Source organism: Cetorhinus maximus, chromosome 18 (assembly GCF_964194155.1).
Source record: "Cetorhinus maximus chromosome 18, sCetMax3.hap1.1, whole genome shotgun sequence".
Lineage (NCBI taxonomy): Eukaryota > Metazoa > Chordata > Chondrichthyes > Lamniformes > Cetorhinidae > Cetorhinus > Cetorhinus maximus.
The window spans coordinates 23,312,786-23,327,410 of NC_135896.1; the positions used below are offsets into that span (position 1 = coordinate 23,312,786).

Consider the following 14,625-nt stretch of genomic DNA (forward strand, 5'->3'; position numbering starts at 1 on the left):
CGGGAATGTGGAGTTGAGACCACAATCAAATCAGCCATGATCTTATTAAATGGTGGAGCAGGATCGAGAGGCCGAATGGCCTACTCCTACTCCTAATTCATATGTTCATATTTGTTTACTCAGTCCTTTTCTTTTTTTGTGCCATATATCAATGATTTAGACTTAAATGTAAGGGATGTGATTAAGAATTTTGCAGAGGATACAAAATGTAACCATGTGGTTGAAAGCGAGGAAGAAAGCTGTAGACTACAGGAAGGTATCAATGGACTGGTCAGGTAGGCATTAAAATGGCAAATAGAATTCAGTTCAGAGAAATGTGAGATAATACATTTGGGGAAGGCAAAGAAGGCGAGGGAATACACAATAAATGGCATGATACTGAGAAGTATTGAAGAATAGATGAACCATGAAGCGCATATCCACAAATAAGTTAGCACAACAAGTAGATAATGTGGTTAAGAAGGCATATGGGATACAGTAAGTCCTCACTTAAAGTCACATTTTTCCTGAAAATCACAACTTTTATGTGAAACGACTTTAAGTGAATCATGGGTTCCCATAGGAATCAATGTTAAAGCCAGGGTTAGGTTCCTTCAGCTATTTCAGAAAAAAAGCAATATACAAATTAAAATATTGTACCATATATGTGCAGCACTATGCATTCCTAGGTGAAATTATATGCATAATAAAATAAAACACAAATATAAAATTAAATTCTTTTTAAAAATTACAGTACTCACCTCAGTGCACAGCACTTTTAGATTGACCAGGCTTCATCTAGTGGTTGGTCAGTGTGGGTAGCAGCTGAAATCCTGACTACCTGCACCAACCAGCTTTTGCCACTAGATGGAGTGCAGGACTTCAGTGCAAGTTCAGAAGTGAAGTCAGCAGGAGAGCCAGAAGTCAGGAGCCAGTGAAGGACAGACCTTGAGGACTAAGGCGAGAACAGAGGCTGGGAGGCAAGGGTGGCAGTTGACATGGGTGGGAGAAACAAGGCCGGGCGTTGGCAAAGCCAGGAGGCAAGGGTGGGAGCCGGTAGTCCGGGGGCGGCAAGGTTGGGAGTGGAGGAGGGACTGAGGGCAAGTGTGGAAGCAGTGTGGGAAAAGTCATGCGAGCAGACAGGCCACAGAAGAGGAAGTCTGTGGCAAATGACATTAAAGTGAAACTGGCAATGTTACACAGATATACTGACATTACTACCAACATTAAAGTGAAACAACTTTAAGCGAGTCGACATTAAGCAAGGACTTTCCTTATTAGTCGAGGCACAGAGTGTGAGAGCAGGGAGTTAATGCAAGAACTGTTTAAAACACAAGTTAGCCCAAAGCTATAGTACCGAGTACAGTTCTGGTCATTATAGGAAGAGTGTGACTGCATTAGAGAGGATACAGAGGATGCTGCCTAGGCTGGAGAATTTTAGCCATGCGGAAATATTGGATATACTGAGGTTGTTTTCTTTGGAACAGAGGAGGCTGGGAGGAGATTTATCTGAGGTCTATAAAAGTATGACGGTCATAAATAGAGTGGATACGAAGGACCTATTTCCCTTAGAAGAAATCTAAGCCAGCGGAGATGGATTTAAAGTAATTAGCTGAAGAATTAAAAGGGAGCTGAGGAGAAATCTTATCACCCAGAAGGTGGTGGCTGTCTGGAAGTCCGCTGGTTGAGGCTGAAATCCTCATTGCATTTAAAAAAAAACACTTGGATGTGCACTGGAAATGACGTAGCTACAAAGTTATGGTCCATAAATACTTCACTAACTGTAAAGCTACCTGGAACATCCCCAGGTCACGAAAAGCGCTATATAAATGCAAGTAATTCCTTCTATTAGAAATAGTATTAAGCTGTGACTTTTAATCACAGTTTTTGATGGCTCTGAGAGTTTATCTAGTGAGCCTTACAGACTAGGATGTTTTTCTTCCCCTGGGCGGATATGAAAAAACAAACAGGGACAAAATGCACCCACAGGCCTGCAGTCCTGACTGGGTTCCAACCATTATGAAGAGGTCTTACAAAAAAAATAAATAATTGTACTTCGCCTGTTTAACTTGCAACCTGCCTCAAAGGCTTTTTGCAAACCTCTGGTCTGAGGGAATCCATTGAACAGCCCGCTAACAGTTGTTAGGAAAGCTCCAAGAGAGCTTGAGGCAATGTAGACAGAAGGGAGACCTGGTGAAATGGGACACACACAGACACATGCATGCACATGCACACCAGCTCCAGCTCAGTCCATTCCACTTAACTGTGCTGACTCTTGACTTTTAACCATCAACGTTTCCAGAAAAATATCACTCCCAACAACATTCTTTGTGACCTCTAACACGTGTAACTTTTCTCACAATATTCAGCCTCATCAATTCTCTCGTGTCGGGCATTTTTCTTGCCAAATTGTTTTTAGAATATTTATAGCACCATAAATTAAATCATTTCCAGTCTTCTTCTCCAGTGCTTCCTTTGCAGTGCACTGTGATTCTCGATCATGTAGCGGGGTTCCACAGAGTAAAATCCGCCCTAACCCTAGAGCGGAATCCATCCTATACTTTCTGGCAGGGGACAATGAAAAGCAATCAAGGTTGTAAACCTCTGAGCTTTTCCCCCTCTAACTCAAGGCACTGAGGTCAAATCTTGCACTCCCACCTCAGGCCTACCTGAGATCAGCTAACAACACAGACCAAGAACCGAACTTGAAGCCTTCTCGCTCTCTATGGCTCGATATGACACTAGACAGTGCAGTTACCCACTAAGCAATTAGGCGAAAGCAAAATACTGTGGATGCTGGAAATCTGAAATAAAAACAGAAAATGCTGGAAAAACTCAGCAGGTCTGGAGGTATCAATGGAGAGAGAAATGGAGCTAACTTTTCAAGTCTGCATGATTCTTCTTCAGAGCAATTGGGTAATCTTTCTACAGACTACAGAAAATGGAAAGAGCATGACAAAGTGCAGATTAATTTTCTTAATTTTTCCCTAATTAGCATGAGAATAGCATTTGATCCATTTTCAATGCAAAATATGCAGCCTTTTTGTCCATCATAGAACACAGGAGAAGTATACTTCAGACATCATATTGCGTATGTTCATTCTAATGCTATGAACAGCAAAAGTTTATTTGTTTTTTTTTGTTTCTTTTCTGGGTATTAAATACTGCTGGAAGTGGATTTAAACACTTTGGAGAAGTGAAGCAGTCCAAAGACAGATTTTTATCTGGTTAGCACCTAAAATGAGAAACGGCCAGAGTTCAGCCATAAATTAACTGCACATGCTCTTCCAATCATGAATTCCATTCCTTTTATTACTAAAAATAAAAACGACCCTTGCATACATCACATGCCTGCTAGGTCACTACGTTATTCCAAGTCACACAATGTCTACATTGCTCTAAGCGAAAGGAAACTACTGCACTGCTAAAAAGAGCACTTTATGAATTCACCACCCCCCCTCTCCCCCGACTAATTAACCAGCAGAATCATCATTTCCAAATGCACATGTTTGCGTTTCATGTAAAAAGTCTATAGCGTAGAAGTTGTGACATTCTTCTGTAGAGATGGTAAAATAATCCTGATGAAGCTACTTAGTGATCTGGTTAGGCTGCATCTGTGCTTACCAAGGCACAACATAAGCACTGGAATCCTGGGAATAGTGCAGAGATACTGACCAGGTTTACTCCATGGGTCAGAGAGTGGAGTTATGAGGAAAGATTGGAAAAACATGCACTCTTCAATCTTGAAAGATGGCATATGAAATAGAACCTTATTTAGGTAAGGAAGACTGGAAGCAAAATAAAAGATGTACATGAGTGGTATTTGAAATTAAACCATGGCTGCAACAACGAACAGGTACAAGCTGCTAAAAAGCTAGGTAAGGGCTTATGTCAAAAAGCAGTTCCTCACATATAGGGTGATTAATACTTGGAATAGTCCTCTGGGTGTGATCATGGAGACAAAACTCTGGAATCATTCCAGAGGCAGTTAAATGCTGCAATAGGAGAAAAGAGGGTTTCTATGGAATCATGATTCAGATAACTCAAGTGGCGTCCATTGTCCATGCTTACCTTTGTCATATAATTTCTTACATAATTACATAACACAATATCACATTTTCATCAAATCACATGGTGTGGTATCATGTTAGCTTAATTGCATTGCATACAATTGGGAAGCTACATTCCACCATGTCAGGGAAATTAAGAAATCATTATTTTTCTTTACATTATACAGAACAACAGTGTGAAGAGCACTGCAAAGCAGTAACACACACTCCTGAAGTTGAAATGATGTTAGTAAACTAATTGAGTGGAGGTTATTTTTAAGTTTACTTCTTTAAGTATTTTTACCATTGCATGTGGCTGGCATACTGAGTGTAGCCTAGACGATATCAGGAAGAGGGTAAAATAATGAGGCTGAGAGCTACATTACCTATGTCGCCATTCTAACAATGCCAGTTTACATTTTACTCTTTGCAGGGTGATACCTCTGTGTTCTTTACTGTGCAAATCTGACTCCACGATTCAAGTCCCTCCCACTGTTCGTCTCCGTCCAGCATAAGATTCGAAACTACAATTTTTCAAATCGTCTTAACAGTGAACAGAGGGCTGGTTGAATCCTAAGAAAAGAGTTTCAATGCCTCTATCGCCAAGGCAACAATATTTGAAAGACATACATTAACAATGTGCTCTGAGGGGGCTCAGCTTTGTACCTGACTTTCATTTCTTCAAATTGCTGAAGTAGATCTTGTAACTCTTTCTTTTTCACCCCATTTTCTTTCACTTCAAATTGGTATTTTTTAATAGCACGCCGCCTCTTTGCCTCATTATCCCTGAGAAATTTATCAAACTTCAGCGCCCTTTCTCTATTCTATGGACAAAAATGGAAAGAATACAAAATGTCATTAATTTGATTATTTATTCTGCAGGGGAAATAATATTGTTTAAAATGGTAGAAATCAGAATGCATAAGGTTAAGTGCCTTCATGATAAACAGCCATAAGCATTTAATATCAGTGACAACAGTACTGGGAGATATGCTTTCAAACAATTCATATTTCACTTGCTCACCAATCTAAATGCAACAATGAATGGTTTGCAAAGAATGCTCACTAATCTAAATGGAAGGTTCTTTCAGAGTGATCAAATTTAAGGTTCAAATCCATAAACTAGCAGTAACTAGCACAACATTGTGGATTTTCTTACCACCTGCTCTTTCCTTTCAAATTCTGCCCTCCGCTGGGTAATAGCTTCCATGCGTTGAAAGAACTCTTGCCTTTTAGCTTCCAGTTCTGCATTAACTTGGTCAACTTCTACTTCTTTCTTTAGCACCAAAGTTGTCTGAGGTATTTTCCTGTCGCTTGCTAGAATCTCAGCAGCTGCCTGAAATAGTAATAAAGTTGAATAGCAAAAACTGAGACCAGGAAGATATTTAAGCACAAGGGTCAGAATGTTAAATTTGAGGCTTTGAGGTTGGAGGGTCGATGTACATCAGCGAGGGGGAGGGTGATAAGCAAGGAGAGGTTGTTGCACAATTGGGTACTGACAGTAGCATTTTAGACAAGAAGTTCATGGTGGGGGGGGCGGGGTGTGAAAGATGAGAGGCTAGTCCAGAAAACATTCAAATAGTCACTGAACGTTTCAGTGGCAAAGGGGCTAAGTTACTCTTTTACAACTGACTAAGAGAAAAGTCTTTCATCTCATCAGCCTGGGCTAGATTCTGGATTCAGTCTGGGGTAAGAGCTAGCTCATTCCACTACCTGGCCCATACCTCTCCTTAAACCAATGATTGGCATTTTCCTGTCATTTTCCACTGCAAAGATTGACAATCTTAAAGAAGTTTGTTCTAAAGTTATTTTTACTTTGCAGGTGTACAGGTACCAGATCTGAGAAAAAAGCAAGATACTGCGGAAGTTGGATATCTGAAATAAAAACAGAAAATGCTCAGCAGGTCAGGCAGCATCCACGGAGAGAGAAACAGATGCAACACCTGCCCATTTACCTCCCCTCTTCTCTCCGGCCAAGGCCCCAAATACTCCATCCAAGTGAAGCAGTGATTTACTTGTACTTCTTTCAATTTAATATACTGTATTCACTGCTCATGATGTGGTCTCCTCTCCACTGGGCAGAGCAAACACAGACATGGTGACTGCTTTGTGGGAAAACTCCAATCTGTCCACAAGCATGACTTTGAGCTTTCTGTTGCTTGTCATTTCAATTCTCTACCTTGCTCCACCTCTGACCTTTCTGTCCTTGGCCTGCTACAGTGTTCCAATGAAACTCAATGCACCTCATTTTATGACTGAGTACTTTACAACCTTCTGGACTCAACAATGTGTCCAACAATTTTAGACATAAAGCAAAATGAGGACAAAGGTTATGCTTTTTTTTTGGTGGTTTGGTTTTGTCTCTTCTTAATCCCCTTATTTTGCATTCAGACGGTTTCGATCCTGCCATTCACACCTCATCTAGATACGTCTTTTGTTTCTTTATTTGTCTTTTGGATTTGTATCATGAAACCTTTCATCATTTAATTTCTCTTGCCTTCCACACTATCACAGACTTTCCCCTTTGTTCTTATTGCCACCCTTCCCCTTTTCAATTGCTTAAACCCTATTGCATTTCTAACATTTCTCAGTTTTAAAGAAAGGAACCCAATATGTTGACTCTTTTCTTCTCTCCACACATGCTGCCTGAATTGCTGAGTATTTCCAGTATTTTATGCTTTTAGCCCAGGTCTGAGCAGTTTGTCTGACATTATTCACTTCTTACGAATGTGAAGTTTCTAGGATTGTGTTTTGGAACTGTCTCTTTAATTTAAGATAAAATGGAGGAATGAAGGGGGTCATGTTTCTTGTTCTGAATTATGCCCGACATCAAGCTTGGCTGGCTTGGTTGCTAAAGGTTAAAGGGGGCCCTGGTTGAATTACTGGGAGAAAGGTACAAAACGTTCACACTTGTATAAAATGGTAAGAACAGTGGTGCTGACCGTGGGTAGACTGTTAGTCTCGAAGCCTCACAGGGAGATGTTAGGAATGTCAGGCTTTATAAACATTATACTTTAGTCTGTCTGGTTAATTCCTATATAGAATGGATTTGGGGGACTAGGGGATAGCTAATACGCATTTCTATCTGGATGCAAGGTCCATGTGATTCATGTTGCCATGGGGATGGGCTTTGAGGAGGGAAAAGTCCATAGAAAGCCATTATAGTATCAGGTTGCAGGGTTTCTAAGATATCCCTGAAACTCTCTCACACAAATCAGTATGTAAGAATCTGAGATAGCAAGAGAGAGAGAGAGTGAGGCAAAGAGCAGGAGATAGAGGCAGCCTGTGGTGCACCTGAAGCAGATAAAATGCTGATTCTATTGGTCAGAATGCAGAATGTGGATGGGAACTCACATTCAGATTGAAGAGAGTAAGTTTGTGAGGATCTAAAGGAGGTCAGAAGATTTGCCTAGCTTGAGCTAGGGGGTGGAATCTCCAGTATAACCCTCACAGTGAAAGTCAGTTCTGAGATTAGGAATTACCTGACTGGGAAAGGAAAAGAAAGGAAGCCAGCTATTGGGACCTGCAAATAACTTTGGACTTTGAAATTATTATAACTACTATTATATCCTGAGTGTGTCAGGAAGATATAATAATTTTCATAATGTTATTGGAATTTATTGCAAAGTAGAGTAATAGTGGCGTCTGTGTCTATGGGTTTGTGTGTGTGTGTGTGGGACTTAATTGAATTGAAGGCAGCTGGTCTGAAGGCTTTGATGTATCAAAAGATAAACTAGGTTTGAAATGTTAAATAGGTAAACATGGGGGAAGTTTTAGAATGTGAGGTGTAAAGGGAACATTTGCATTTTTAAATAAACCAGACTAGCTTGAATTCAAAAGAGGGGGTGAAATGTTTCACCTAGCCAGGAGAAGAAAGTGTGTTTATTTTTCCCAAAGATTACTGGTAAAATTGGTACTTTGATAGATTTTATTATTTGAGAGGTAAAGTCCAAAGACATAGTGAAACAATGAGAATTTGCATTCAAAGGGGAAATATGTATAAAGGAGGAAAGGCTGTGTGATAGGGAAGGCATTATAAGATCTAACAAGTGTGAAAAGCCTCTGGCCTCTAAGACTCAAACTGCTGTCTGCAAGAACTGAAGTTAAGAAAACTCACTTTGAATTCGACTGTTCAGGGTATCGTGTTACTTTGCTGGCGTCATTTAAAATCTATGTGTTTTACTGTTGCCTTAACGGAGGTGTAACTGGGAGTTAGGTTAACTAGGGGAGCTAGGAATTGTCATAGTAGTAATTTGTAACCTATGTACGTGCTAAAAATAATTCTTTTTCCATTTAATAAAGGTTCAATTTAGTTTTGTAAGAAACCTAGAAGACCCGGTGATCTTATTACTACCGAATTCAAAGCATGCATCTCAAAATAAATACAAATTGCAAAACAGTTGTGGCCGTTGTTTCAAGTTTCCATTTGGGATTTGAGCAGCTCGGCATTTACCGTCAGCTGTGCCATAACAAGTGCACACTTAAAGGACAGCATAACATATAGCCATAGCGGGAGATTTTTGGGTGTGTTAAAAGCTAAATGTGGAATTTCCTTTCTATCTTTAAAGTTATACATCAATCTTATATATGATAAATCTTGTATAAGTTGCCTATTGTATAATGTTTAGACAATGTTGCTTTTAGTTTGTTTGCTGCAGTAAGTCTTAAAACTTGAAATCGTGTCATTTGATCCTTTCAATCAGTCACCAGAAATTCATTAAAAAAAACGTTATCAGTCTCTACAGGGATCACAAATTTCATCAGTTCAAGACAAGATTCAAACAGTTCCAAAAAAGACTTCTAAAATTAACACCAAGACATGCAGCTACACAATATTCTATATTTAAGGCACCATTTCACTAGCAAATGGAATATCACTATTTTTAAAAGGAAATCTTATGATTCCTTATTGCACACATTCAATGGGTTATTATTTCTGAATATGATCTCTGCAGCGTTCTGCACATATCAGGGCCAAATAGTGGAGATTAAATCCATGATCTGTATTGATTTTTGAAATCACTACATCATGGTGTTGGTCTAATGTAATTTAATAACTGATGCTTGCAACGTAGCATATAGGGTAAATACTAAAGTTTTTACAACTGCAGAGGATAACGTGGAAGGAAAAAGAACTTGCCTGTGTGATTACTGGAATGTGATTAACATCTTCATCGTCATCCCTGAGGAAAAAAGGGATTTAAATATTGCCATTAAAAGCTGTAGATTTTAACTTTCATCCCCAGATGGAAAAATGATGGCTCACCCCACGCAACTTTCCTTTCCTTATTGCAATCATGGGAAACAATCTTGTCCATGGAGTTAATAAGGATTAATAAGCAATGGTACAGGCTGGATGGGATGTCAAAATCTTAAGATCAGCTCTGGCTAACTCTTCTACTAGTTCTTAATCAATTGAAGTTTAATCAATTTGAACAAAGGATACTGATTTTTTTTTATTCGTTCACGGGATGTGGGCATGCTGGCTAGGCCAGCATTTATTGCCCATTCCAAATTGCCCTAAAGAAGGTGGTGGTAAGCTGCCTTCTTGATCCACTGCAGTACATGTGGTGTAGCTACACCCACAATGCTGTTAGGAAGGGAGTTCCAGGATTTTGACCCAGTGACAGTGAAGGAACGGTGATATATTTCCAAGTCAGGATTGTGTGTGGCTTGAAGGGGAACTTGCAGGTAGTGGTGTTCCCATGCATCTGCTGCACTTGTCCTTCTAGGTGGTAGAAGTTGGGGGGTTTGGAAGATGCTACCTAAGAAGCCTTGGTGAATTGCTGCAGTTGCATGTTATAGGTGGTACACACTGCTGCTACTGTGCGTCAGTGGTAGAGGAAGTGAATGTTGAAGGTGGTGGATGGGATGCCAATCAATTGGGCGGTTTTGTCCTGGATAATGTTGAGCTTCATGAGTTGTTGGAGCTTCACTTATCCAGGCAAGTGGAGAATGTTCCATCACACTGCTTATTGCTTGATGATGGTGGACAGACTTTGAGGAGTCAGGTGGGGAGTTACCCTATGCAGAATTCCCAGCCTCTGACCTGCTCTTGCAGCCACAGTATTTATATGGCTAGTCCAGTTCAGTTTCTGGTCAATGGTAACCACCAGGATGTTTATATTGGGGAATTCAGCGATGGCAATGCCATTGAATGTCAAGGGGAGATGGTTTGATTCTGTCTAGTTGGAGATGGTCATTGCCTGGCACTTCTGTGGCATGAATGTTATTTACCACTTATCAGCCCAAACCTGAATGTTGTCCAGGCCTTGCTGCATATGGCCACAGACTGTTTCAGTATCTGAGGAGTCATGAATGGTGCTGAACATCGTGCAATCATCAGCAAACATCCCCACTTGTGACCTTATGATGGAAGGAAGGTCATTGGTGAAGCAGCTGAAGCTGGTTGGGCCGAGGACACTACCCTGAGGAACTCCTGTAGTGGAGTCCTAGGACTGAGATGATTGAGCTCCAACAACCATAAAAACTAGCTTCTCCTCAGAACATACAAACATAAGAATTAGGAACAGGAGTACACCACTTGAGTCATGACTGATCTGACTGAAACCATCCGCTTACCCCTGATAACCTTTCACCTTCTTGTTTATCAAAAATCTATCTATCTCTGCCTTAAAAATATTCAAAGACTCTGCTCCCACTGCCTTATTAGGAAAGGAGTTCCAAAGACTCACTACCATTTGAGAGAAAAAAATTCTCCTCATCTCTGTCTTAAATAAGCAACCCTTTATTTTTAAACAGCGAGCCCTTGGCAGATAGAATTTAACGTAGGAAAGTGTGAGGTCATGCATTTTGGTAGGAAAAATCAAAAGGCAGACTATTATTTAAATGGAGAGAGACTCCAAAAAAGTGCAGCACAGAGGGTGTTCTTGTGGATGAAAAACAAAAAGTTAGCATGCAGGTGCAGCAAGTAATTAAGAAGGCAAATGGAATTTTGGCCTGTTTTGCTAGGGGGTTGGAGTTGAAAAATAGGGAAGTCTTGTTACAACTGTACAGGGTGTTGGTGAGGCCGCACCTGGAGTAGTGTGTACAGTTTTGATCCCGTATTTAAGAAAGGATATACTGGCATTGGAGGCAGTTCAAAAGAGATTCACTAGGCTGATTCCTGGGATGAAGGAGTTGCCTTATCAAGAACGACTAAACAAGTTAGGCCTTTATTCATTGGAGTTTAGAAGAATGAGGGGTGATCTTATTGAAACGTTCAAGATTCTGAGAGGGTTTGACAGGGTAGATATTGAGAAGATGTTTCCACTAGTGGGGGAATCTCGAACTAGGGGACATAGTCACAGAATAAGGGAATACTCATTTAAAACTGAGATGCGAAGGAATTTCTTCTCTCAGAGGATAGTGAATGTCTGGAATTCTCTACCCCAAAGAGTTATGGAGGCTAGATCATTGAAAGTATTTAATGAGGAGGTAAATAGATTTTTGAAATATTGAGGAGTTGAGGCCTGGGCAGATCAGCCATGATCTTATTGAATGGCGGGGCAGGCTTGAGGAGCCAAATGGCCTACTCCTGCTCCTATTTCTTATGTACTTCTAGATTCTTGCACAAGACAAAACATCCTTTCCACATCCACCCTGTCAATACTCCTCAGGAGTTTAAAGGTTTCAATCAAGTCGTCTCTGACTCTGCTAAACTCTAGTGGACACAAGCCTAGCCTGTCCACCCTTTCCTCATAAGACAACCCCCAATTCCTGGTATTAGTCTAATAAACCCTCTCTGAACTGCTTCTAACGCATTTACATCCTTCCTTAAATAAGGAGACCAAAATTGTACACAGTACTCAAGATGTGGTCTTATCAGTGTCCTGTACAACTCAAGCATAATCTCCCTACTTTTATATTCAATTCCCCTCTTAATAAATAATAACATTCTATTAGCTTTCCTAATTATGCTGTACCTGCATACTAACCTTTTGTGATTAATGCAGGAGGACACTCAGGTCCCCCTGAATCTCAAAGCTCTGCAATCTCTCACCATTTAGATAATGCTTTTTTTTATTCTTCCTGCCAAAATTGAAAATTTCATATTTTCCCACATTATACTCCATTTGCCAGATCTTTGCCCACTCACTTAACCTATCTATGTCCTCTAGTAGCCTCCTTACATACCAACATGCATACGAATTAGGAGCAACAGTAGGCCATTCAACCCCTCGAGCCTGCTCCGCCATTTAATAAGATCATGGCTGATCTGATAGTAACTGAAATCTGCATCCCACTCCCTTGCTTACCAAGAATTTATCCACTTCTGCCTTAAAAATATTCAAAGACTCTGCTTCCACCACCTTTTCAGGAAGAGGGTTCCAAAGACTCACGACCCTCTGAGTGAAAAAAATTCACTTCTCTGTTTTAAATGGGCAACCACTTATTTTTAAACAGTGACTCCTAGTTTTTGATTCTTCCACTAGAGGAAACATCCTCTCCACATCCACCGTGTCAAGACCCCACTTCACAACTTACTTTCCTGCCTATCTTTATGTCATCAGCAAATTTAGCAACCATACCTTCAGTCCCTTCATCCAAGTCATTTACATAAATTGTAAAAAGCTGAGGCCCCAGCACTGATTCCTGTGGCACACCACTCGTTACATCCTGCCAACCAGAAAAAGACCCATTTATGCCCAGTCTGTTTCCTGTTAGCTAGCCAGTCTTCTGTCCATGCCAGTAGGTTACCCCCTACACCATGAGCTTTTATCTTTTGCAATAACCTTTGATATGGCACCTTATCAAATGCCTTCTGGAAATCTAAGTACAGTATATCCACCAGTTGCCCTTTATCCACATCACATGTGACTCCTTCAAAGTAAGTTTTATTCTTTGTCTTACAAGTCCTGGAACTTTTCACACAGCCCACTTCTGCACTTGGCAGTCCCTGTGGCTGCCCGCGAACTCTACCCAGGGGCGATAAGCCTGACCCCAATTAGCACCTGCATGCCCTCACTCACCCCCCACCCCCCCCCACCCCCCCCCCCACCCCCCCAACCACCCCCCCACCCCCCCACCCCACCGCCCCCACCCCACCAGAAACAAAAATCAGAACATCCAGGGCATTTTCTCCAGAGTTGGGTTTCTGAGTCGAGAATTTTCCTGACCCAAGAACGAAAATTCAGCCCTGGGTATCTTAAGAAGGCTGAAGGTGACCTAATAAAGGTCTTTAAAAAAAATTATGAAAGGATTTGATAGCGTGGATAATGAGGGATCATTTTCTCTTGTGAGTAAGAGCATAACTAGCGTCCATCAATACAAGATAGTCACCAAGAAATCCAACAGTAAATTCAGAAGAAATCTCTTTGCCCCAAGAATGGTGAGAATGTGGAACTCTCTACTGCAGGGAGTGGTTGAAGCTTGTTAGCAGAGTTCTGTCTTTGGTGATAATAAAGAGTTTGCCCATTATCCATTGAATCTGGACGTCCTTTGCTCTGGTTTCCATAGAGTGGTGATTCTCTAAATGGTTGAGCCATATGGCTAGTGCATTTCTATCCTCCAGTGAGGTGGCTGGATGGATCAAAGTGTATGATAAAAGTTGTCTGCTCTCCTCTATATGGTGATTGTTCTCAATTGAATTAGCCAATATTTCAGTGAAGAGTTTCATATATTTCCTGGCTTCAGTAATAGGTACATTTAAGGGGAAACCAGGCGAGCATATGAGGGGCAAGAGAATAGAGGGTTACAATAATTCATTTAGATGAGGAAAGATGGGAGGAGGCTCAAGTGGAGCATAAACATTGGCATGGACTGGTTGGGCCGAATAGCCTGTTTCTGGGCCATGTATTCGATGTAATCCTATGTAGTAACAGAATGCATCAACTGTGCCCCAAGTTGTTCTTACTCTGCCTTGTTTCAGGCCTCCAGAAATATGAGGAGAGCACCCTGGAGTGGAAAGTACAGCCATCCATCTCACTACTACCTCATTCTGCCCCAACAGGGCAGGCCCAACAGAGGTGGTGACACAGTTCTATACAGTCAGGAGGGAGTTGCCCTGGGAGCCCTCAACATTGACTCCAAACCTCAGGAAGTCTCATGACATCAGGTCAAACATGGGCAAGAAAACCTCCCTCATCTGATGAAGCATTGCTCCTTCATGTTGAACACCACTAGGAAGAAGCTCCAAGGGTGCAAGAGCACAGGATATACTCTGGGTCAGGGATTCCATCACCAAAAGTGGTTTAGGTTTGGTGGGGAGGACAGGGGGAGACAACACAAGGAAAAACCTACTAAAGCCTTACCATCACCAGTCTACATGTCATTGAGACATCTGACAAGACAGTACTGGTAAGAGCAACTACTATTCAGTCCTTTTGGAGATGAAGTCCCGTCTTCACATTGAGGATACCCTCCATCGTATTGTGTGGCACTACCAGTGTGCTAAATAGGATAGATTCAGAATGGATCTAGCAACTCAAACTGGCATCCATGAGGCACTGTGGGCCATCAGCAAAAGTAGAATTGTATTCAACCACAATCTGTAACCTCATGGCCCGACATATCCCTCATTCTACCATTGCCATCAACCCTGGTTCAATGAAGATTGCAGGAAGGCATGCCAGGAGCAGCACCAGGCATACCTAAA

General features: G+C 41.1%; 1 protein-coding gene across 5 annotated transcripts in view; it reads right to left on the reverse strand.

Annotated features, from left to right (window-relative positions):
* ccdc197 (coiled-coil domain containing 197) overlaps positions 1-14,625 on the reverse strand; it is a 62,574-nt gene that overhangs the window by 24,238 nt on the left and 23,711 nt on the right. For all 5 annotated transcript variants that reach the window (XM_078562203.1, XM_078562202.1, XM_078562204.1 and 2 more), the window contains 3 exons: positions 9,165-9,211; positions 5,188-5,360; positions 4,695-4,852 (listed from right to left, as the gene is read on the reverse strand). In XM_078562203.1, coding sequence (XP_078418329.1) covers positions 4,695-4,852; positions 5,188-5,360; positions 9,165-9,211 — 378 coding nt within the window. The remainder of the gene's footprint in view (positions 1-4,694; positions 4,853-5,187; positions 5,361-9,164; positions 9,212-14,625) is intronic.